A 24,959-nucleotide genomic window follows, 5' to 3' on the forward strand; every position below is an offset into this window, starting at 1 on the left:
CTTTTCACCAACCAGCATGGCCTGCGTACAATCCACAGTAGGTGGGACGTGCATAATCTACAGTTGGTGGAATAGTGCAGCCGACTTTGTCACTGTTGGCCGTAACCTACCCACCAACCAGTATGGCCTGTGCATAGTCCACTGTTGGTAGAACAGGAATACTATTCAGCCGGCTGTACCTGCTTGGAAACCTACCTTCGGCTATAAATACTCCAACATCTTGGAATGGTAAGATCATCTGCTACCCAGTTATCTAGCAATCTCTTAATATACACTTATATTCAGAGCAATCTAGTCTGATTCTCACGCCGGAGGGTGGTCACAAGGAGGAACCCCCCCCCCCCTTCTCAGTGACGAGCTTACGGTGTTTGTTTTGCAGGTCTCCTGAAGAACAGCCTTCTCAGTTAGACCTCATCCGTGGGAAACATTACTTAACCCCCAGATTATCTATAATCTGTCCAGATTATCTATAATCTGTCCAGGGTTCACTTAGTGTTTCTTCAATAGTCTATCTACTAGTTGGATTTTATGAAAGGTGAGGAATGATGGAATGGTTGGGAATTTGAAGGTGTCTACAACAAAGCTTGTGGCAGGAGTAACAAACACAGGCGTTCACTTAGATAAGAAGATCGAAATGAAAGACTAAGAGCGGCAAAGATAAAAATTTGAACCACTGGATTGCTTTTAATATCCGGTAATGTAGGGGGTAGAATGGAGTTTTTTGCAATGTAGTTCGTTACCAATTTATAGTAGGATACTGGTGTCTACAAGATATAGGCTTGGGTTATACACACACCGGGAAGGTTATTCAAACACCAGATGAACCTATACGACTTGTATATGGGCTATACGAGTCGTATAAAAGTACAGAGTCATTTTGTGTCAGCTGGTGCCAGTTTTTGTTCCCTTGTGGCCTTGTATTGTATAGCTCCTATACAAGCAAACCGCGTAGGGGCTATATGACTCGTATATGCTTTTTTTTTTCATTACTTTAAAATTACAAAATATTATAAATAACAGCCGAGTTAGTTATAAAATAGAAACATGTAATCTTAAAGTAAATATTTTGCTCCATAGTAATCAAACTACGAACATGAGTGTTTCGAGGTAACGAATTTTTAGATGTCATCATGCGATCCGTTCCGGTTGACACCAATATGAGTTATCTAAGCTTTTGATATATAGTTAGAAAAATAATTTCGTTTGTTGATGTAGATGTTTTGACTCGTGTTAACTCAACTTTTGGTATAATCTAACAAAACAACACACAAATCTTACATGGTTGGAGCTTGGAAATCTGGATACTTAGTCTATACGGGTCGTATACCATCTATACGACTTGTATAGACAAGAAAATAATTATAAATCTCCGGTGAAAGTGTAGACTAGCATGCTGTTTATATGACTCGTATAACCTCTAGTCTTTAATTAAAAAAGTCATAACATTGGTTGTTCGTCTTCAAAAGCTTGCCTAATATTTTTGTGTCCGTCACAGGCCGTCTACAATCTCCATGAAACACCTGTAAAACCTACTTGACTCATTAAAACAAACTCATAAAGGTATTTCTCTCATTTTTTTATTATGCCCAAGACAAACTTAACAATAGATAAAATACCATTAAGATTGTATCCAATTGTGATGATTAATATTATTTTTTTTAATATAGATAAAAAATAATATTCGACTATACTTCGTCTTGTTTATTCTCGATTGTAATCTTAAAAATTAAAAACATTCATCAATATTACAATATCACCTTGCTGAAACTTAATATTGCTAATCACCATAAGCCAAAAACATAATGACAAAATTAACAAATAATATAACAATAATAATAATAATACCCCATTAATTTGCAAATCATGAATTTATAGAAACATAAATAAAATGATTATATATATGGTCTTATTAGAACCGTTACTTCCCCAATTTCAAAAAGCGAAGCCAGTAACGGCTAGTTTTCTTCATCTCCAATTTCCCACATTATTCTCTTCTTCCAATCACCCCCACAATTCATCACAATCGCAAACACAATCACCACCGGATATGAGTCACTCCGTCGCGGCGCCTTCACCGGCAGTCCGCTTCCTCACCGGGTCAGAGAAGTCAGCTCCAGATTCATGTCTCCATCCCCTTCAATCTCATCCGCAGGTGATCTACACTCCATAACCCTAAAATCACCCAAACACTCCATCTCAAACCCCGACCGATCCACCAAACCCCATAGACGCCTCTTGCTCAGACCTCAGACTCCCCAACCGGAGGCCTTTTGTTCCTCCTCTCAAGAGAATATCATTCCTCCCACTGTACGGAGCTCCGAGACGCCGTTTCAGTATGCGAAAGGCGATTCGGTTTCCATGACGCAGACGGAAGCTGTTTAAGGAGAATGGATTTGGAGAGCAGATTCAGAACCCGAAGCCGTCGAGTTTGAGAACGAGTACGAGTAAGAGACAGGATACTCCGAGTGATAGGATTGTTCCGTCTAGGTTTAGGTTACCGAATCGTCAATCGAGTCACACGAGTTCATCGGTTACTGATGCTGCAAAGCTGCTGCAGTCAATTAATGATTCAGAAGGCTGTCAATCTGAATCGGAATCGGTTCAAGGCGGTTCGTGCCCTAATTCCCCAATCTCGTCTCACTCGAGATCATCCGTTGCGGGTGAGAACAAATTATCCACTAGACCGCTTGTTCGGAGTAGTAGCGGTAGCAGTGCCAGCTGTCAACCCTCAGCAACATCCTCATTAATATCAGTATCATCGTCTTTGTCGTCTACTATGCCTTCGCTATGCACCAGGTCGCTTAATTCGTTTAAAAGCATTGATAGAGGTTTGTGTAAGCCTAGTCCTGGGATCTCGGTGAGTACGGAATTCCGTGCCCTGCCGCCACAACCGACGGGTGCTAAACTAGGATGTGAGTTGAGGAAGGTGAAGAAACCGCAGTCGGCTCAACAAGATGTTCATTCTTTGAAAATGCTTCATAATCATCACTTGCTGTGGAGATTTGCAAATGCTAAGGCTCAAGCTTCTATGCAGGCACAGAGAACCAAAATGGAGGTATGTGTATGCTTACTGCTCTTGTGTTTATCTGTTTATAGTGAATGGTAGACTTATCTTGATGGTATGGCTCGATTACAACGTATATTCATGATAAAGGTTATGTGCTTGCATTATGAATATTGAGCAGTGTTGTAAATTGGCTAGGCGCTAGTCGGGCGATGGGATAAATATTAGTGATTAATTGGATTGGAATTTATATATAATTATTCAAAGGTTTATATATAAATTTTCAAACTTATTAATTGGATTGGATTAATACTTGTAAATATACTATTCCAAATACTTAAATAATTTAGACCGATCTTGACCGAATTTGACTGCCTCTGACCGATTTTAGGGGCTGATAAATTGTCACCTTGAATCGATTTTCACAACACTTATATTGAAAAACTGTTCCAGGATTATTGAAATTACTGTTTCTTCTTTATGCAGAAACAATTCTTTTCTGTTGGATCTGATATATCCCAGCTACGCGATAAAGTGAAGAAGAAGCAAGCTGAACTTGCAATACTGCAAAGAGAAAAAGCTCTTTCTACCATTCTTGAATCTCAGGTAATTCTGACTTTTGTTAACGCATATAGGGCCATGTGAATATAATATGAACAATGAAAATTTGCATTACAATTTTGTTCTTGCATGTGGTCACTTAGTTTGTTTTCTGTTGGTTGATTTAGATGCCTTATCTTGATGATTGGTCTGCTTTGGAGGATGATTACACAAGCTCATTATCAGGAGTTACAACTGCTTTAACTAACTCCTTGCTACGGCTTCCTATCCGTGGGAACGTTCAGGTAAAGATGCTTATTAATTGCCTTGTGACAATTATTAGTATCAATAAATTTTGTGGTTTTGATCAATAGAGGATTTTATGGCAGGTTAATGTAAAAGATGTAGCAGAGGCTCTTGATTCAGCAGTCAAAACTGCAGATATGATAGCTAATCAAATGCAACTGTTTATGCCTAAGGTAAATAATACAAGTATGATACATGAGTTTAGTTTATTATTACTCTTTATACAAGAAAGTACCGAGATCTTTTTATTTGTTTATGAGCCTTTAGTATGTATGACATGCTTCTTTTGTTAATGTGATATTTGGAAGCTGATTAGACAATATTGTCCACTGCAGACTGAAGAAATGGACAGTTTAATGTCGGAATTAGCAAGCGTTGTCGATGTAGAAAAAGCACTAGTTGAGGAGTGTGGAAATTTATTGGTAAAGACACATACATTACAAGTGAGTTGAAGCATCTTCCTTTTGTTCACAGCAAGTATTTTGAACAAGAATAAGCTTGGCAATTAAGTAATCTGATGCAAATTTTAATGAAACTTGAATTGCAGGTGGAAGATGCAGTTTAAGGGGACATTTAATGCAAGTTGACGCCTCATCTTACTTAAACAATAGCACATTTGTTCTTTATAAATGTAGGTGATGAATGATGGATGATAGCACAGTTGTTCTTCATAAACAATAGCACATTTGTTCTTCAGTTCTTCACAAATGAAGGTGTTGATGAAAGGATGATTTTTTTGGTGTGTGGGTGGTTGTATGCAAAGAGAATAAAATTTGTTTTCGGTATAGTAACCATAAATAACAAAATGCTGTTATTTTGTATTATATGTCATTTACTTCATTGATTTATTGTGATGCTGCTGCCATTCGAGTTACAGGAGCGAGATAAAGGGTTTTTAAAATGCGAGTACGCATGGTCTAGGATGGTGTGTTATCGATGTTACTCCTAATCTAAACGATGATTTTTTAAGAAACCTTAAATTTCAAACAGGTGATGGAAATCAAATGTATACACATTGTTAAAACATGTGTAATGATACAAATTAAACTTTTATTAATATTACCTCTGATTATCCATATATTTTACGCAGTTTGTATTTAATAATGGGATCGCAAACATAAAGTATGGGACCCACTAGGTTGTCCATGGTATTATGTGGGTAAGGATGGTATCATTTTCAACTTACCAAACAATAACAGATATATCATTAAAAAGTGTTCTGTCATCCTTGACAACCCATTATTGACGTTGTAAATAGATACTTTTAACATTTTCTAGTTATCCTTTCCTTTGATTTGGCTGTATATCTTAATCTCCTAATCACACACGTTTAGGCACAAGACTTTTATCATCTAAAATTTTGTTTTTGAACAATAACTTGAAATTTTTTTTACCATCTTCTCTAATTATCATTGGGTGATAAAACTTACATTTTCTAATTTAACAAAATTCAGTTCGGCTGTACTTCTGATATTGAAGTTAACACGACAAAGACTTAATGATCATATTTTTGTCATAATTTATGATGATGTGTCAAGAACCATGTGTCCTTGTGATGGTCCCAATGGTAACAAACATCAGCCAGATATCATAGCAGATGGATAGAATACTCAAATGGATTGAACACAAAAAAATTGGTTAAGATACAAATGTCATTAATACGGTGGATGTGATTCCATCAAATCTTTGAGTGATAACTCACATAACTTAGATAACGATCTCCTTTTTTTTCAAACTTTGATAACGATATTCTAAAAAGGGGGTTTTATGAATGTACATTCCACTCTGTCTCATCAATCAAGGATAGTCCTATAGATCTAGCATATGAAGGTGATGGCTAAGACATACTGTTCAAAAAAGAAAAAATAAAAAACTTCACATACGATATCACACAAATTAATATTACAAACGAGTCTTTAAGAAGCACCAAGTTGAATAGACGAATGTTAGTTATTATCTGCGGACTTTGGTTATTAATCATTGCAGCTTTAACAATCTTCAGCTCGATCAAATGCAGTTCTAAGTAATAAATTCTCGTTCAAAGTTAAAACACTGCAATGACATTATCTAAGCATTAAATCTAGAGCATGACCTCTGTTGATTTACATTGATATTGAACAGAGCAAGTAACATGCAGTGGAAGAAACCAACAAAAAGCCAATACATCAATATTATCATCCAACTCCAAATACTAGTCACAAGTTTTCCAATCACACCATTTGGATCTACTAATCAAGTATATATATTTCTGTAATCAGCACAGGAGGAGTACAACAAAACAAACCATGATTCATGACTTTTACAAGTTAACGTTTCTTCACAGTCAAGTAGCCTCCTGTCAACATCCCAGATAAATTGCTCGATTGTTGTCACCTGCTACTGGTTACTGCTGCTGGAACGATGGCCTTATGCTGGACTCTAGTATCCCGTGCATGCTCAGCCGTTGCTTTTTCATGGACCGCTCTGGTGAACCCGAGTCTGGTGTTAATGGTTCACGGCTCTCGTCAACAGAAATGTTGTTGACCTTTGTTAAGTTTTCAATGATCGGTGGTGGATCGGGGCAGTTGTCTTCTGATGCAACTCCACTCAGCTTCTGTTGCTCTTCGATGATCTTCTTTAAGTACTTCCCCTGGGCTTCTATCCGTAACTGAAGTTGCCTTTGTACCTATTATTTAATTTCAATTATTTAACTTTCTTCATTTTTGGAATTTGCAGTTAGTATAAATATAAAATTTTTAACACCTCTAATTGCTCATGCAGTCGCTTCTGCACTTCCATCTGCAGTTTCAATGCTTCAGTAATCTGCATCCCGCTGCACAAAAAATACATTTCAACCACATTAAGAAATAATAATATTGTATTAAAAACTTAGAGAATGATAAAAAGTACTTACGATGAGCCATCCAAATTAGAAAGCACGCCAGCGGATTCTTTCTGATCGAACGGTTTTCCTTGCATTAGCAATTTGAGCAAACAAATCAGTTCAAATGTTTATGTTCTCTTAAATTGTTTGAATGCAAGATATTTATGATACTGATCAACTTGTGAATATTCAATTTTGATTATAAAATGTAAATTAAAATCACAGACATATTAAGTACCTTCAGAAGAGGAGTCTGGGAGGTACTTTGCCAGCCGATATTTCTGTTTAAATAACATAAGTCAACAGCATGTCCAGAAATGGCTCTGCATATATATGATATAACAAAAAGTAAAAAACAGCATGCGACCAACCTGCAAATGGCTCTTCACGTGATAAATGGTTAGACCTTGAACACCCATGACTCTAAGCACACCTTTTGGAGTAGCCCCTGTACAGCTCCAACAAGTCAGTCATTGACACATATATAGTAATGGTAATCACTTAAAAAGAATGAGGTTTCTTTCCAGGTGTTTCTGCTCTTAACAGCTTACTTTTCAATGAGTCATGAAATACCAATATATATATAGAGAGAGAGAGGGAGAGAGAGAGAAATAGAAAACAGCTAATTAAGGTGATGTGAACCAAACTAACTCAAGTCAAACACAGATCAAGCTTAACGCCACCTAGTCTGTGCTTTCCAAGTAAGTATATTTGATTAGGCTGAAGTTTAACCAAGATTATTTTGTAGCTTTATTACAGATACAGATAAATGGTCATGAGTAAGGGTGTAAAATGGGTTGTGTTGGCAGGTTGAACCCATAATATGACACCGACCTGAAAGTCATGTCATACAAGAATCCAACGCAACACAAGCTTTCACGAACATGGCCTATTTAACCCGGCCACGACTACAACCTATTTAACCTGAAACTCTTTTGACGTATGAAACCTCCAAAGTTACAAACTTTCAACCAATATAACAAATGTATATAAATTAGTTAAGCTTAAGCTACAAAACTTGATGCTCGTTCCTCTTTATTTCAAAATTTGGAATAAGTTACCCAAAAAGTTTAAGTCATTAAAACACATTTGTTTCAAAATACATTAAACTAAATAGGCGAACAAGTGAAACCACCAGGTCAGCTTGAACACAGCCCATTTAGCTAAATGTGTTATGACGAAAAATCCAAACCCATGAACTTCGTGTTAGGTTTGGGTCATGACTCGAAAAGATACTAACAAAAGTTGTTTAGTATTACATTAATGGCAAAAGTATATTCCATAATTATCTTGTGGACCAAAATATAGCCTAGCTGCTTTCGTAACAATATATACAAGTTTAAATGAAAATATTCTTGAACCTCTCCTTTAACAAACAACAACGAGCAGATATCCACCCTATTTAACTTAAATTAAACTGATATAGAATAAAAGATATATATTAAAAGGGAAAAAGTTATCCTAGAAAGTCATGAGACAACCATATCCCTCAGACTCGACTCAATTCTGATGGTACCACAAATATATGCAATAGTTCCACTTGTACTGGAACATAAGTCAATGGTAGAGAGAAAGTTGTATTAAGAGCCACATTGCAACAATAAGTTAATGAATAGCTACTTAAAAAGAAAACATGCAAGGAAACGCTACAAATAAAGTTAAGCTTAGGCAATAAACATGAAGGTAAACTCACTATCGGGGCCACCCAACTGCGCCACAGCATCGACAAATCGTTCATGAAGCTCGTGAGTCCACCGAAGTCTTTGTTTAGAAGCTAGGCTAGCAGCATTGTTAGCACCATTCGCCACATCCATAATACCCGCACCACTCTTTGATGCCTAATATGTTCTTGCAAGCTAAACTTCAACTAGCACCGCCTTTAGCTTGATATACAAGTTATTCACCTAAATCAAAGTGAATATATGAGTCAACTATAAAGCTCAAATCTCAATGAATCAGTAGCTGAAATCAACCTAACAAGACATAAAGGCACAAACTGTTTTGAGAAACATACACATTGCAAAACATCTAGCTTGCCAATCTATAGAGAAACTAACATTAGAAGAAATTTGGAATCAATACAAGCTGACTAAAGAAACAAAAATCATCATGATCTCCAACTAACAAAAAAAAACTGAAGATGAAAAAAGTAAGGTTATTAGTTCCATATCATACACATCAATAAACTGACTTTACTGGTACAGGTGTACAGCTAATTTGAACTCGATTAACCGCATCTCCCGTGCTATTTTTACCTTATCTGATCTAGAGATGGTCAAAAAAACCGGTCCGGGAACCGGTTTGCCGGTTTAAACCGGAAACCGGTTTTTACGAAAACCGGTTTTTTAAAAACCGGTTTGACCGGTTTACAAACCGCCGGTTCGTATTTCGGTTACAAGTTTTAGAGCCAAAACCGGTTAACAAACCGGTTAATGGAAAAACCGGTTTTTTTAAAACCGGTTATTATGAAAAAAACCGGTTATTAACCGGTTATTTTAAAAAAAAACCGGTTAACCGGTTATTAACCGGTTCTAACCGGTCCTAACCGGTTAGACCGGTTAGGGTTTTGACATACAAAAACCGGTTATTAACCGGTCTGGTTATTAACCGAACCGGTTTTTTTTCGGGCCAAAAAAAACCGGTCCGGTTAATAACCGAACCGGTTTTTTTAAAAAAACCGATTTGTGCACCTCTAATCTGATCATTAAAAACCAAAAAAACTATGACTATCAGAATACAAAACTAGTTTTTATCTGTTTGGTGAAAACTAGAAATATACTTTTGTGAAATCAAAATGGTGAGAGATGCCTTATAGTATATGACCCCATTGTAATTATAAAAAGTAATTGAACCTGATATTTTTCTTTTGTGTAGTTATTACAGAAAATTAGTAACATTAAGAGCCCTATCATAACAAAAAAATAGAAAAGAAAAACTAAGAACTTAATGTTTTATACTCTTACGACAATTGATGATCTGGTACTTGTGAAAATATTTTTTCGTAGATAAATGAAATATGTAATTTTGTATCAATGATGTTTGTACAACTTTTTGCTTCAATATTCAATTTTAGGTTTCATAGTAATCCAATTTAAATAGATAACTCTGAATATCTTGAGAGTTAAGAATACACTTCCAATTATTCTAAGAAATTAAATCATTTCAAATTGTAGTGTTTATAGAAGAGTACATTGCATGAAATGCAAAGACATCTACTTTGATAAAGCATAGCTTGATGCATATTAAGAACATTTTCTTTAGTTAAAGTTTTGAGATCAATGTGATGGAGGCATGTAGCATGGAATTAAAAGAGGACCCCCCACCTCACACATGCATAAACATGCGTGTATACGGGCTTTATTCTGAGGATAATCATTAGCATTATCATCATTATTATTATTGGCTTATTAGGGATGTGTCACTTTGAAGGTAGAATGAATCATATTGAGCTTGCTTTCAGTTTTTTAAACACATCTTTCTTCTTGCTTTCATCTATGAATGAAGGTGACAAAAACATTTAACAGAAATACTAAGAAATAAATATGTTAAATTTAGTTACTTAAAAAGAAATTTGGGCATATGTTACAATAGGTTATGAAGTTGAATCAGGATGTTTTTCATATAAGCTAATGGCAGAGTGATGATTGCTATTAAAGTACAAAACAGTTTTTATCAATTACCTTTGATGTTACAATAACTATTTGCATACTACTGAATGATGCTGTGTACAAGCAGGGATTACAAGTTACTCTATGCAAATCATCACAACTTACAAGCTTAATATTGATATCTAAAAGTTTTTTTGAAATGTCTCTTTCTTTCATCTCCTACCTCTCTTCTTGTTTTTTTATGATTAAAATCAATATGTCTCATAGATACTTCCTACTGTTTTTCTGTTTTCCTGTAAAACCTTATTCATTCCAGTTTCCAAACATCATTCTTAAACAATCTTTTTAGTTTATACTTGAAGATCTTATTGCAAAATTCTTTTTCGTCTTGTGAGAACTTGTATTCGTGCATTTTTGGTGTATGTATGTTGGACAACTGGATCAAAAGATCAAGAACATAACAAGAAATTTAAGGGGACTCCCAGACTCTAATCTATAGATTCAAAGGAAGAAATTGGTACATCTTTTCAAACGTTTGTATTTCCTATTTATAATGAAAAGTAAATGCTTCAAAACAAGTAACAACCCAAAAACTTGTATATATCAAACCCTGCTTATTTCTTGCTAGGACTTTGACAATTTAAGTATTAGCGTTGGTAACAACCCAAAAACTTGTATATATCAAACATCAGTGTTGGTAAACATTCTATAAGGATTAAAGAAGTCACCTGATTTCCTAATAGATTGACAATTTAAGTATTAGCGTGAGTAATTGAATAAACCCAGTAAATGTACGTATAATGTTTTTCATGTAGTTATCAAAATTTTGATGTCCTAAGTAGTGAGCTGTAATGCATATAAGGGTTTCATTTTACTATTTTAGTGAGTGGTGTATTCCGCATTAAAGTGTCAGTTGAGACGTGGCCCAACTCCTTGCATATGTAATCAAAGATAATTCAACTGTGAAAGAGTAATGTCAGGTATCAGAGTGGCAGTTGGAAGGTTTAGGTGCCTAAAACTATACCCAAATTCAAACAACGAAGATCAATAAGGAACCATCTTAAGAGTATATTCTTACAAAACCATAGGATACCTTTGCAGGTATTAGATTAAAAGAGGGTGTGATTACGTTAACACTTAATAGTTTAAGAGGATGATGTACTGACTTCCAAGAACTAAAGGTAATAGAGTACAAATGGTCAAATGCAGTCATGTAACATGTGCAAAGTACTTGCGGCCGTCCCCACAATTTAATAACAAAGATCTACAGGTCACTGGTCAGGATACGGCTAACAGAGGTATGAAGTATTAATCAAACAAACATGAGAGTACAGAGAACCAGACTAAAACCAATACTGCGTTTGTAAGGGAGAGTCACTAGGCATTTTATGATCTTCGATTTGAACAGATTATAAGAAAATATAGTGAAGAGGTAGGTCCCAGCAGGGCTCAGTTGGTCCCGCATGACTCACCTTGAACAGGGATGTCTGCGCAAAGACCATCTACTCCCGCAGGACCCACCATGCTCAGAGAAGCCTACGCGCAGTATGCAAGCTGCATACGCAGGGAAAAGCCTCCCAATGGTAAAGTAACCCGCCTGTTCCCGCAGTTGCGGATACAAGCCATCAGGGAAGGCTACCCGCACAGCATAGCTACACGCATAAGGCTTAACACTTACAAATATTCAGTGTCACCTGAAAGAATGAGCAAAGGCGGGAGGGGGAAAACTCCCGCCAAAATGGGCCAGTCCGTATGATGGAGGATCTTTTGCGTGATACCTGGCGAGGTAAAGACAAAAGATCCGACCAAGAATGCGACAGCTCACTGACAGCAGCGTGGCAGACAGCACGCCACTGCACTGTGACCAATAGCCGCCGCCTGCTCACCAACTCCTGCCAGAGCACGTGCCTAGCCTGCAGTTGGTAGAAGACGAAGAGTGCACGGCACGCCTGCTCTATGTCAGACGCTACCTGTCCACCACTCACAGGCAAGGCACGTGCATAGGTTACAGTTGGTAGCGTGTTGGGCCGGCTAAACCCCTTGGATACCCACCTTCGGCTATAAAAGACAGCAAATGGTATTATCATTTCATCATCTACTATCTCGTATAACTTACTTGATAACTGCTCTAATAGTATTCATATACTTTTATATTCAAAGAGCAATATAGACTGATTCTCACGCCGGAGGGTGGTCACAAGGAGGAACCCCCCCCCTTCTCAGTGACGAGCTTACGGTGTCTGTTTTGCAGGTTCCCTGAAGTACAACTTACTCTGCTGGACCTAACCTTCGTGGGAAACATTACTTAGCCCCCAGATTACCTATAATCTGCCCGGGGTCACTTAGTGTTTCTTCATTGGCGCCATCCGTGCATAAAAGCTAGAACTACATCTTTCTCCAGTTTTTCAAAACTTCCAAGATGACTAGAGAAACTCCGGTAACCACAACCCCAGCCACTGGGGTAAACACCGGCAACACAATGTTTACAAACACTACCCCAGCCACCCAAGCTGGGGGAAGTGAAGTACATTTTACGAACACTACCCCAGTCACTCATGTAGGGGCAAGTGGAGTAAATATTCCACTGGGATTCACTGATGCCCAGCTGGAAAAACGAACTCGAGCCCCTCGCCAAACACTTGATCAAGTGAAGGCATGGGCCGAGGCACGTCAAAGAGAATTTCAGGCTGAGTTGGAAGAACGCTTGCGTTCAGTCCAACAAGCTGAGGAATTCGGTAGTACTCGCCAGCACCTCAACATGAGTAGTGAGTGCGAGTACTCAGACGACGAGAGGGAAGACTCCGACACCGACGCGAACCCTCGCCATAGGGCGAAAGGGAAGCGTAAGGAAACGGACCCCCAGCCAAAAAGGAATTTTGGGGAAGCATTCCAACCAGTCACGGAGAAAAGCTCGCGTGACTTCTCCAAGGCCTTTAGACCTACTGCCACAAACGCAGGAAGGTCAAAATTTGCTAGGGACATTGCAGAAGCAATCGCCCCGAGGAGTGCCAAACAAATGTCCAACATTGGCACATACGATGGTCTATCCGACCCAGATGACCATCTGAACAGGTTCATTGCGGGGGCAACCGTCAGTAACTGGACGGAGCCCACGTGGTGCTACATGTTCCAGATGACTCTGGTAGGAGCAGCCAGAGCATGGTTTGACCGTTTACCGGTCCACCACATTTATGACTGGGCAGACTTCCAGAACAAGTTCAGTCAACAGTTTAGTCAACAGAGGAAGCACACTGAGGAGCAGTGGACGATCCTCAACTGTGTGAGAGAAGAGGATGAATCCTTACTGGACTTCATCACCCGCTTCAACTCCAAGAAGCTGAGTCTGGGCAACGTCAGCGAAGACCTCGTTCGCGCCGCTTTCATTCAGGGCGCTGAGTACCCAGAACTTATCCGCACTTTGACGGGTAAAGACGGCATGCCATCCACATGGGATGCCATAATGACGGCAGCCAAGCGCTTTGCCGAAACGGAGAAACAGCTGGGAAGAGATCTCCCCCAGAATACAAACCTCTACACACAGAGGACAAGGGAGAACAATGTGAGAGCCGCCCGGCTAAACAAAAAGAGGCGGCAAGGTATTTGGCAGTCAAGGATTAACTTTGACACCCCCTCAAGCTCTCGCCCTCTGGTTGGCGGAAGGGACAACACGCACCCTTCCAACCGGAAGAACCGTTGGACGCCACTCACCAAGAGCGTCACGGAGATATTTGCCACGGAAAAACTGCCATGGCCAAAAGCCCCAGCGATCCGACAGAAACCCAATGCGGATCAAAGCAAGTCTTGTGACTTCCATGGGACAAAGGGCCACAGCACTGAGGAGTGCACATCCTTGAGGGACATCGTTGAGACATTCGTCAAGGATGGGAGGTTGCAACACCTCGTGGCATCTATCAAGAAAGGGGGAAGAAACGACAACAGGTACAGGGGTAACGGACGAAAGCCCGTCGACATCAGCATCAACATGGTCCATGGTAAGGTCAGAGGAAGAAAGAGACCGATGACCGAGCCATGCGCATGGAAGGAAGCAGAAGTGCGCTTCCCGCGAGTGCCGGGAGGCCCAAACAAAGAAGGCCCCATTGTCATTAAAAGCCAGCTGGGGCACTACATCACCTCCCGCACACTCGTTGACAATGGCGCATCGTCGACAGTGATGTACAGGCAGTTCTTCGACAAGCTCGACGATGAAGACAAGGAACGCCTGGAGACGGTCTACGCTTCAATGGAGGGGTTTGACGGCAGCATGAACACTCCCTTGGGCATCCTATCTTTCCCCGTCACTCTCACCGATGGGAATTATTCACGCACGGAGGATGTGGATTTTGTTGTAATGAAAAAACCACATCATACGTATGACATCCTATTCGGGAGAGACGGGATGGCAAGATTCAACGCCGTGGTATCCTCAGTCCACGGCATGATGGGATGGCCAACAACTGACGGCGTAGCGATGATCACGGGCATTCCCCAGGTATGCATCGCATCTGTCTCTTCTAAACCCAAACCGAAGATGGCCAAACAAACCATCACTGAACCTGAACAGTGGGCATTCAATGGAAAATATCCTGATCAGGCCGTTACCATTGGCCCGACAATTGTTGATCCAACACGCACCTTACTCAAGCGCTTACTGCAGCGAAACGCAGACATCTTCGCGTGGACACCAGCCGACATGACTGGTGTACCCCGGAGTAAGGCAGAGCATAAGCTCAAATGCGATCCGGCCGTTACGCCGATCGTACAAAAGCGCAGAGTAATGGGGCCCGAGCAAACCAACGCGTGCAGAACCCAAGTCAAGGAACTCCTTGATGCGGGCATCGTGCGCGTTAGCAAATATCAAACGTGGGTTGCAAATCCCGTAATGGTACCGAAGAATAACAAACAATGGCGCATGTGCATAGATTTCAAAGATTTGAACAAAGCATGCCCCAAAGATTGTTATCCGTTACCAGAAATTGATCTCAAGGTGGATTCGGTGGCACCATTTCGCCTTAAATGCTTCTTGGATGCGTATAAGGGGTACCATCAAATCCACATGGCTGTAGATGACCAGGACAAAACCGCCTTTCGGACGCCCGATGGCACATTTTGTTATAAAATGATGCCATTCGGACTTAAGAACGCCGGGTCCACGTACCAACGACTAATGGACAAAGAGTTTCACGCCCAAATTGGGAGAAACTTGGAAGTCTATATGGATGATTTGGTCATCAAAAGCCCCGAGCCAGAGGCGATGTTGAAAGACATTGAGGAAACTTTCAACACGCTCAGAAAGATAAACATGAAGCTCAACCCGAGCAAGTGTTCATTTGGGGTGGAAGAAGGGAAGTTCTTGGGAGTCATTATTACTAAAGATGGCTTCAGAGCGAACCCTGAAAAAGTCGAAGCCATTGTCAAAATGGAATCACCTACCACCATAAAACAGGCTCAAACACTGAACGGACGACTAGTCGCGCTTAACCGCTTTTTGGCAAACCATGCGGATAGGTCGTTCCCATTTGTGTCAACACTAAGAAATTGTTTAAAGAAAACGCACTTCCGCTGGACACCAGAAGCGGAAGCAGCTTTCCAGGAGATTCGATCACGCCTGATCGAACTCCCAACACTCACAGCACCACAAGCGGGAGAGGAGTTAATCCTATACCTCTCCGCAACAGATAGAGCAACCGGGGCAGTCCTGCTTGTAGAACGAAAAGGCATCCAGATGCCAATCTATTATGTTAGCCGCGTGCTGGCAGACGCGGAAACCCGGTACTCTACCCTGGAAAAACTGGTCTTGGCACTTATACACGCTTCACGCAGGTTGAGACGATATTTCCAGGGTCACCCAATCACTATTCTCACCAACTTCAAACTCTCAAATGTTCTAGGCAAACCCGAGTTATCGGGACGCCTAGCCAAATGGGCAATTGAATTGGGAGAATATGCGATTCAATACAAGCCGAGAACAGCCATTAAAGGCCAGGTCCTGGCTGATTTTATTGCAGAAGTCCCCGCTGCGCGGGAGAAAGAGTGCCAGGAGGAGGTTCAACCCTCCCCAGCACACGAAATCGATGAGGTCTGGCGACTCTACACTGATGGAGCAGCTAGTAACGAGGGTTCAGGCGCAGGGTTAAAATTAACAAACCCAGCAGGCCAGGAATATACTTATGCTATTCGGCTGGATTTCCCAAGTACGAATAACGAAGCTGAATATGAAGCATTCCTGGCCGGATTGAGGATTGCGCGTAAAATGGGTGTAAAAAATTTGGAAGCCCATGTAGATTCCATGCTAGTGGCAAACCAAATAAACGGGACGTACACGGCTGTAAATGACACAATGGCCCTGTACCTCGCCCAGGCCAAAGCCATCATGCGCGATTTTAATGATTGTAAAGTGATACATGTCAAGCGCAGCGAAAACAAATCTGCGGATGCGTTAAGTAAGCTTGCATCACTGGCCTTCACCCACTTGGGAAAGGACATCCGCGTGGAACTCCTCGAAACACCATCAGTCCCGCACAAGGAAATTTGTGTCATCCAAACCGGTACAGAAACATGGATGACCCCAATAATACAATACCTTGAAGCAGGAACGTTACCAGAGTCGAAGTCACAGGCAAGAAAACTACGCTGTAAAGCACTGAATTATCAGCTGGTCAATGACACCCTTTACAGACGTAACTTTCTTGGCCCATTGTTAAGATGCGTAGACAACCAAGATGCTGACTACCTCCTAAGGGAGGTTCACGAAGGCATCTGTGGAGTACACGCAGGCCCCCGCGCTGTGGTAGCCAAGCTAAACAACGCGGGATACTTCTGGCCGGGTATGCATATGGACGCGTTGGCATACATCAGAAAATGCAGATCTTGTCAGCTTTACGCACCCAACACGCATCGCCCGAAAAATGAACTTGTTCCTGTCACTTCCTCGTGGCCATTTCAGAAGTGGGCCATTGACGTGACAGGCCCATTTCCAACAGCAGCTGGGAATGTTCAGTTCCTAGTGGTAGCCATTGACTACTTCACCAAATGGATAGAAGCGAAACCTTTAGCCCAAACAACTGCAAAGCATATCAAAAAATTTATTTGGGAATTTATTATTTGTCGTTTTGGACTTCCACAGAATTTGGTAAGCGACAATGGCACCAACTTTGCTGACAAGAAGCTACAGCAGTGGCTGAAAGAACTTCAAATCACCCACACCTTTACCTCAGTGGCACACCCGCAAGGTAACGGTGAGGTAGAAAGAGCAAACAAGAGCATCGTCGAAGGCATCAAGAAAAGACTCTTGGAACACAGATCCGGCTGGGTGGACGAGCTTCCGCACGTCCTTTGGGCAAACAGAACGCTGAAGAAGACCAGTACGGGAGAAACCCCGTTCAGTCTCACTTATGGCACTGAAGCCATGATCCCAGTCGAAATCGGTTTACCCTCACCAAGGGTCTTAATCCAACCAGAAGACAATGATGCGGAAAGACGGTTAGACCTTATGCTAACCGAAGAGCGCAGAGACTTAGCCGCCGTGCGTGAAGAAAACTACAAACGACAAATGCAAAAGTACTACAACACGCGGGTAAAACTCTGCAACTTCAAGGAAGGAGACTACATACTGCGTAACAACGAGGCTTCGAACCAACAACGCCCAGGAAAGTTGGCCCCGATTTGGGAAGGGCCATACATTATCAAAGAAGTTCTGGGAAAGGGCGCGTACCGGCTCGAAAGGCTCGATGGCACTCCCATCCCTAGAACATGGAATGGAGCTCAATTACGCAAATGTTATATGTAGATCAATTCCAACTTGTAAAGAAAAGGCCTAGAGCCACTTCTAATGGAAATGATTCTCCTTGTATTGATAGCTTGTAACCTATGAACTTCCCTTACGGGAAGAAGTAGTTGCGTGTGGAAGGCGGCAATACCCGCATAAACACAACGCCAAAATGTTAAAAAGTTCTAAGGAAAACCTACACGCAGGTCAGATGAAGGTAAAGTTTAGCCATCCTTGTAAGTGCAAGTGACGGTCTTACCCGCACAATCACGAACAAGGAAGCCAAACTTAACTTACCATCTACCACGTTAAAAGGTTAACTTATGAACACTTAAAAAAGAAGAAAAACCTACACGCAGGTCAGATATAGGTCTAAAGTTAAAGCCATCCTACTAAGTGCAAGTGACGGTTACACCCGCACAATCACGAAAGAGGAAGCGAAAACTTTAGTCCATTATCAACCACGTTCAAAGGTTTAACTTAATGCCTTAGAAATTTCGAAAAGGAAACCTACACGCAGGTCAGATAGAGGGTAAAGATTAGCCATCCTACCAAGTGCAAGTGACGGTTTTACCCGCACAATCACGAAGGAGGAGGCGAAACTTTAACCCATCATCAACCACGTTCAAAGGTTCTTATTCTAAACACTTGGAAAATTGCTAAATCAAACTAAGTATGCAAGTCATAAGTTTATAAAGCAAGGAACCCAAGGAAGGAAATAACAATCTTATACGCAAAGAGATTAATATTTCACAATCAATTACAAGAATGGCTGGGTAACTACCCGCCTAAAAGAAATCTATACAAAGCTAAGTCTATCCTAGCAGCGGGAAGGGATCTTCAGGATCAGGCTTCAGGGCCACCTCCGCTTGGGCCAGCACCATCAGAGCGCGGCTGCCCAAGGAAAGCCTTAAGGATGTTTAGCCCATCATCAGCAGCAGCAGCTTCATTCACCTTCTCCACCACTGGATGCGGGAAGGCAGCGTACTGGTTCACAGCTTGGTCATAAGCAGCTTCAGTGTTAACATTGAATAAAGGGAAGTTGGAGGGCGGAAAGCCTCTCTCAGCAAACCCTAGACCAAGCAGGAAGCCAGTCTTCTGCCCATCCTCATGAGAAGCGTTGAGGGCTGCGCTCATCGCATCGTCATAAGAGGTCTCTGAAAGGACCTGACGCACAACCTACAAAAGAATTAAAGTTAGAACATTTTCTAATTACGAGCAGAAAGCGTAAAGAAAAAGAGGATACCTGAGGCAACGCTTCTCGAAGCAGCCATTGGAGGGTAGCTTGACTTTCTTTGTAAGCACGTTCGGCTCCGCTTTTATCAAGGTTGGCAAGTTGAATTTCCTTGGCGGCAGCTTCTTCGACGCTTTGAAGTTTCCTCTCAGTGCGGTCAAGCACCCCCCTCTGGTCAAGGATCTCTTGCAGCTTCTTGGCATCTTCCATTGCCAAGGCGTCATGAGCATGTTGAAGAGCTTTTAATTTGCATTTAAGCTGCTCATTCTCTTCGCGAAGCGGCTCAGCAACAGCTTCAGCCTTGGCAGCCCTCTCAGTTGAGTTTCGCGCAGTCTCCTTAGCCAGCCGAAGCTGTTCATTCACAGCTTGGGCAGCCTTGGAGCGGGCCTCGAGTCGCGCCTGGACTTCAACCTCGAGGGCCTTGAATGCCTTCTCCTTCTCGGCTGCGGCAGCGGCCAACTGCCGGTTCTCCTCCCGAAGAGCCCGCGCTTCAGATACATCTTTGGCGCGAGCTGCTTTTAACTTGTCGTTTTCACGACAAAGCAGCTCGACGCGGGGCTGCGTTCGGGCCTGGAGAACCCGAAGCTCATTGGTTAGCCTACCCTCTTGGTAGCTAGCCATGGCTTCCCCCAACGCACCATGAGGAGCAGCGTGGCGAGCCCAGTCCACGCACTCCACAGGGGTGCGAAGGGTTGTTCCTCGGCGTATGTTCCATCTTGGAACATACACTTCATTGGAATCCGACACTGCAAAAGAAACAAAGGCAGTTAGGAAAAGATGACAAAAATATACAAAGAAAAAAGAACCCTACGTACCTGTAGGGTCAATAACAGGCCGATAGCCGCCAAACCCATCACCTGAACCTAAAGGAAATCCATCCAACAGGTCAGGCAGACGGGAAGGTGGCATAGATCGGCGGGAAGCCCGGCGCGTACCTGATGGTCCGGCCGTCGGTGCCGTTGGCGCAGGTATAGTGGCAGCCGCCGTGGTAGCCATTGTTGGCGCCGACTGCTCAGCAACAGTAACCGCCGGCTCCGTGAAAGATGCTGTAAAAACTGCACTCACGGCCGGCGGAGACACCTTCGCAGCAACAGTAACCGCCGGCCCCGGAGGTAACACCTGCAGCCTCCGGAACGGTGGTCTCTTCACCACCGGGCTTCCCCGCCACCTCTGCATTATCTGACTCCGAGTCAGATAGGACTACCGGGTCGGCCGTAGAGGCCACCTTCTCCTTGCCTTTCCCGACGGCAGCCTTTTTCTTCCGCACCAGCGGAGGACCTTCTGCGGATTCCTCAGAAGAAGAAATGTCATGAACTCCAGCAGCAGGCACAGCATTGAGAGGATCAGGGTAGAAGATAGGCTTACCTGGCCGTCGGTGGCTCAGGATCTCTTGGCCTGGCGGGTAAACCTCCACGAACCGACCCGCAGTCTGCTCTAAGATGGGCAACTCGTTCTCGTCCAGAGCACGAGTACCCATCCGCGCAGGACCATCTTCCTCCCGCGGATTCAGGAGCGATTGAAGATCGTTACCCTCTGAAATCAACAAGAAAGTTAGAAAAAATCGTAGTCAGCAAAAAGAAACAAGACATACCATAAGGGGTAGAGTTCGAACCATATTCAAGGACGATCGGAACCTTATCCGCATTCGCCGCCTTCCACACCCGGCTCATCCCCAGCATCACCATCGCCGACTCTGGAAAACGGAAAACCGGGGACTGGACCCGGGATATCTTCGCGAACCATTCCGCCTCCTCGTAGTTGATGGCGGGAAGGTTCGGAAGCGGCTGGCCATTCTTGAACTTCATGGCAATGGGGATGGCTCGAGCGGATATGAAGAAGAACTCTCTCCTCCATGAGCGAAGACTCCGCTCGGTGGCACAAATCTTTAAACCCTTGATACGGGTTGTAAGAGTGTACCACCCTTGGATGCACCTCCAAGTATAGAAGGTCATCAGGCGGTCAACGAGGGGCTCAAGGCCCAGTATCCGGCACACCCACTCAAAGTGCCGGACCTTGGCAATAGCCATGGGGTGCACCTCTGTCAAGTGCACACCGTGCCTCTCTAGGACACGGTACACAAACTTTGTCAACGGAAACCTAAGGTTCCCATAGACAAAGAATGCAGCATAAACCCCGATCTTGCCACTTGGGGCATCGTACACAGTATGGTGGGGCTCAGGAAACTCAGGCTCGAGAGACTCGAGCATGAACTTCCTGACGATATACTGGTACAGCTCGGCAGGAAGAGAACACTGGCATTCACCAGCAGTCTTCTGGTCATCAGCATCGTGAGAAGACATGGTGGAAGAAGAGATTTCGGAATAATGCTTTACTGAAAAAGAAATTCGCCGGAAATTACTTGAGAAGAAGAGATGAAAGTGGAAAGTGTGAATTGCAAATAACCTTCTCCCCCTTTATATAGTAATCGCAATTAATGCGATGCATTTAATACGGAAGAAAGAGAAAGCAAAGGTGCAATGACACTATGACGCGTGGCAAAAACAAACTGGCAACAGCTGTCAAAAGGACGTGTGCCAGAGATTTCGCGGCCACGCGCCCGAAATCCCGTGCCCACGCGCCTGAAAAAGCAACTGGAATGACCACATAATGTCATGTCGCCATAACTTCTGGCACGTCCTGACACAGTCAGAAGAAACCGTCGCACGACGTTTGAGGTATTGGGTTGTTATCCATCCACCAACCCTTCAAATTTCAAAATTTAAAAATTTGAAGACTTAAGGTTCAAAAAATAAGCGGGAAAATACCCCTTGGCAAACAAGTAACCATAAGCCGGGTGTGGGTACAGTGTAAAGGCAAAACCCTTCACATACCTAACACCCGCAGGGAATTGAAGCCAAAATATTTGGCAACCAAGTAACCATAAGACGGGTGCGGGTACAGTGTAAAGGCAAAACCCTTCACATACCTAGCACCCGCAGGGAATGGACGCCAGGAATACCTTGGAAGTAAAGTAACCGTAAGACGGGTGCGGGTACAGTGTAAAGGCAAAACCCTTCACATACCTAGCACCCGCTGAGAATTGAAACCAAGAAGGATCTTCTGGGCAATGCTTGCGGAAGCGGAAATAACATCCCCGCATAGCGGGAACATCGAGTACTACGTTGTTTGAGGCTCCAAGATGGAATTGGTGGTTTAAACATAATTGATCACTATGTTCAAAACCTACCAGAACCACAGGGAGAATCCGCACAACTAAGACTCAGTGCTCCTGACTTGCGAGGAGGTTACAGACCTACCCGCATCATACCCAAAGACCAAGCAGGAAACTCGGGAATTTCTGCAAGTGACAAGGACTTCCGCGGGAAGAACCCCCATGGAAAACCTTACAAAAACCCCTTTTCAAAACCCTTTGCTTAAGTCCAAAAGTTCACCTCACTTTATTAGACATTCATGAGAAGAACATTGGACTGGGGGGACTTGAAGAGGTAGGTCCCAGCAGGGCTCAGTTGGTCCCGCATGACTCACCTTGAACAGGGATGTCTGCGCAAAGACCATCTACTCCCGCAGGACCCACCATGCTCAGAGAAGCCTACGCGCAGTATGCAAGCTGCATACGCAGGGAAAAGCCTCCCAATGGTAAAGTAACCCGCCTGTTCCCGCAGTTGCGGATACAAGCCATCAGGGAAGGCTACCCGCACAGCATAGCTACACGCATAAGGCTTAACACTTACAAATATTCAGTGTCACCTGAAAGAATGAGCAAAGGCGGGAGGGGGAAAACTCCCGCCAAAATGGGCCAGTCCGTATGATGGAGGATCTTTTGCGTGATACCTGGCGAGGTAAAGACAAAAGATCTGACCAAGAATGCGACAGCTCACTGACAGCAGCGTGGCAGACAGCACGCCACTGCACTGTGACCAATAGCCGCCGCCTGCTCACCAACTCCTGCCAGAGCACGTGCCTAGCCTGCAGTTGGTAGAAGACGAAGAGTGCACGGCACGCCTGCTCTATGTCAGACGCTACCTGTCCACCACTCACAGGCAAGGCACGTGCATAGGTTACAGTTGGTAGCGTGTTGGGCCGGCTAAACCCCTTGGATACCCACCTTCGGCTATAAAAGACAGCAAATGGTATTATCATTTCATCATCTACTATCTCGTATAACTTACTTGATAACTGCTCTAATAGTATTCATATACTTTTATATTCAAAGAGCAATATAGACTGATTCTCACGCCGGAGGGTGGTCACAAGGAGGAACCCCCCCCCTTCTCAGTGACGAGCTTACGGTGTCTGTTTTGCAGGTTCCCTGAAGTACAACTTACTCTGCTGGACCTAACCTTCGTGGGAAACATTACTTAGCCCCCAGATTACCTATAATCTGCCCGGGGTCACTTAGTGTTTCTTCATATAGACAATATAAGCAGTTATTGAGAATAAAAAGGCCATGAAAACAATGACGTTACTAAACAAAGGCAGCGAAAACAAAAACGAGAGGAGTTGACTCTAGTTTAGGCAGCAAACATCCTTTAGGTTAAACATAAAATCTGCTGGCTCCAGATGACTACCGATCTTAAATAAGTTGCCCTAAGGTGATGTAGAAGCTATTCAGTTCACATAAGTGAATCGGATATGAATCAGAAATATGTAAATAAGGGTTAATTGGTAAAAATTAGGGCATGTTAGTCGAGAAATAAAGTGAATCGAATCAGATAGAAGCTTGCTTGCTTACTTAATTAGGGTTGAAAGAACATACAGATGCAAATCGAATCGATAACTTCCGATGACTGCAAATGAAACGGAGATTTGTTTAAACGGTTAACCAATTAATAATAATAATAATAATAAAAGGAAAAGATGAAACGCACTGCTGCCTCCAGATGTAGCAAGAGGATTTGAATATGGAGGAGATTGCGTCCGACGACGATGATAATAATAATAATATCTCCTTCTTCTTCTTCTTCTTCTTCTTCTTCTTCTTGTATGGGATGAATGAACAGAAAGAGAGAGAGAGAAGAGGTCAAGTCCAAAGGGCAGCAGGTGACCACTGTATCTTGATGCTTTGCTTTTCACGTTTTTGTCCTTTTCACCCTTACATTTACATTACATCCCTTGGCTATTATGTATCTTCTTTCTTTTTTCTTCTAACTCTAATATTTTCTAGCTTAATATTTTGGGTACATTACATCCCTTGGCTATTATGTCCTTTTCACCCTTAATATTTTCTAGCTTTTCTATTTTGGGTTACTTGAGAGATATTAGCACATGTGTAGTGGAAGGCTATTAAATGAGAGCGATTTTTGACACGCGGTTTCACGTCAGAAGATGAGCAATTTTCATTTTAGGGGTGTAGTGGTGTTGTGGCTCCATCACATCGTATAAAAATAAGAAATTTCCTAAGAATGATAAGAATCAATAGATTTTTGACATGTGGTATTACAACTTATGGTGAAAAAACAATTCTAGAAAATTATGTCGGCTATTATGTTGAAAGAGTAATTCTAGTAAACTATGTCGGTTTTTTGTAATTTTAAATCTCAACTATTGGTTAACATGATCCAATGGCTATGATTTATTCCTAGTATTTCTTGGAAACTACTTATTTTTAGGATAACTATCCCCTGTATATATACTAGGTTTTATCCCCCGTGTTACGGGGTTGTTTTACATTTTCCGTT

The 24,959-nt window shown here is 42.4% G+C and overlaps 1 protein-coding gene and 1 pseudogene across 2 annotated transcripts; one reads left to right on the forward strand and one right to left on the reverse strand.

Moving 5' to 3' along the window:
• The first annotated feature begins 550 nt into the window (after positions 1-550).
• On the forward strand, positions 551-4,415 carry LOC143585605 (protein ENDOSPERM DEFECTIVE 1-like; annotated as a pseudogene). Its single transcript, XR_013144567.1, has 7 exons — positions 551-595; positions 1,960-3,055; positions 3,491-3,610; positions 3,733-3,849; positions 3,934-4,023; positions 4,186-4,293; positions 4,398-4,415. The product of XR_013144567.1 is annotated as a protein ENDOSPERM DEFECTIVE 1-like (transcript).
• Positions 4,416-5,993: 1,578 nt separating this feature from the next.
• Positions 5,994-24,310, reverse strand: LOC143585598 (myb family transcription factor PHL7-like). The gene is made up of 8 exons (XM_077067354.1): positions 24,150-24,310; positions 24,038-24,068; positions 8,407-8,644; positions 7,085-7,161; positions 6,952-6,994; positions 6,744-6,801; positions 6,593-6,662; positions 5,994-6,515 (listed from the first exon to the last, which is right to left on the reverse strand). Exons 3-8 carry the CDS (start codon positions 8,525-8,527, stop codon positions 6,234-6,236), a joined length of 651 nt encoding a protein of 216 aa, XP_076923469.1. The 5' UTR covers positions 8,528-8,644; positions 24,038-24,068; positions 24,150-24,310; the 3' UTR covers positions 5,994-6,233.
• Between the last annotated feature and the right edge of the window lie 649 nt (positions 24,311-24,959).

The sequence above is a fragment of the Bidens hawaiensis genome, unplaced genomic scaffold, assembly GCF_021521415.1.
Source record: "Bidens hawaiensis isolate Kalapana, Puna unplaced genomic scaffold, B.hawaiensis_p1.1 tig00033910_1, whole genome shotgun sequence".
Classification (NCBI taxonomy): Eukaryota; Viridiplantae; Streptophyta; class Magnoliopsida; order Asterales; family Asteraceae; genus Bidens; species Bidens hawaiensis.

What these genes read in the sequence shown, in the direction of transcription:
- LOC143585598 (XM_077067354.1), bottom strand. Translation starts at nt 8,527, where the DNA reads ATGGATGTGGCGAATGGTGCTAACAATGCTGCTAGCCTAGCTTCTAAA. An exon ending in TCTAATTTGGATGGCTCATC is followed by an intron (nt 6,663 to 6,743) that starts GTAAGTACTTTT and finishes TTTTTTGTGCAG; the next exon opens with CGGGATGCAGATTACTGAAG. An exon ending in GACTGCATGAGCAATTAGAG is followed by an intron (nt 6,516 to 6,592) that starts GTGTTAAAAATT and finishes ATTAAATAATAG; the next exon opens with GTACAAAGGCAACTTCAGTT.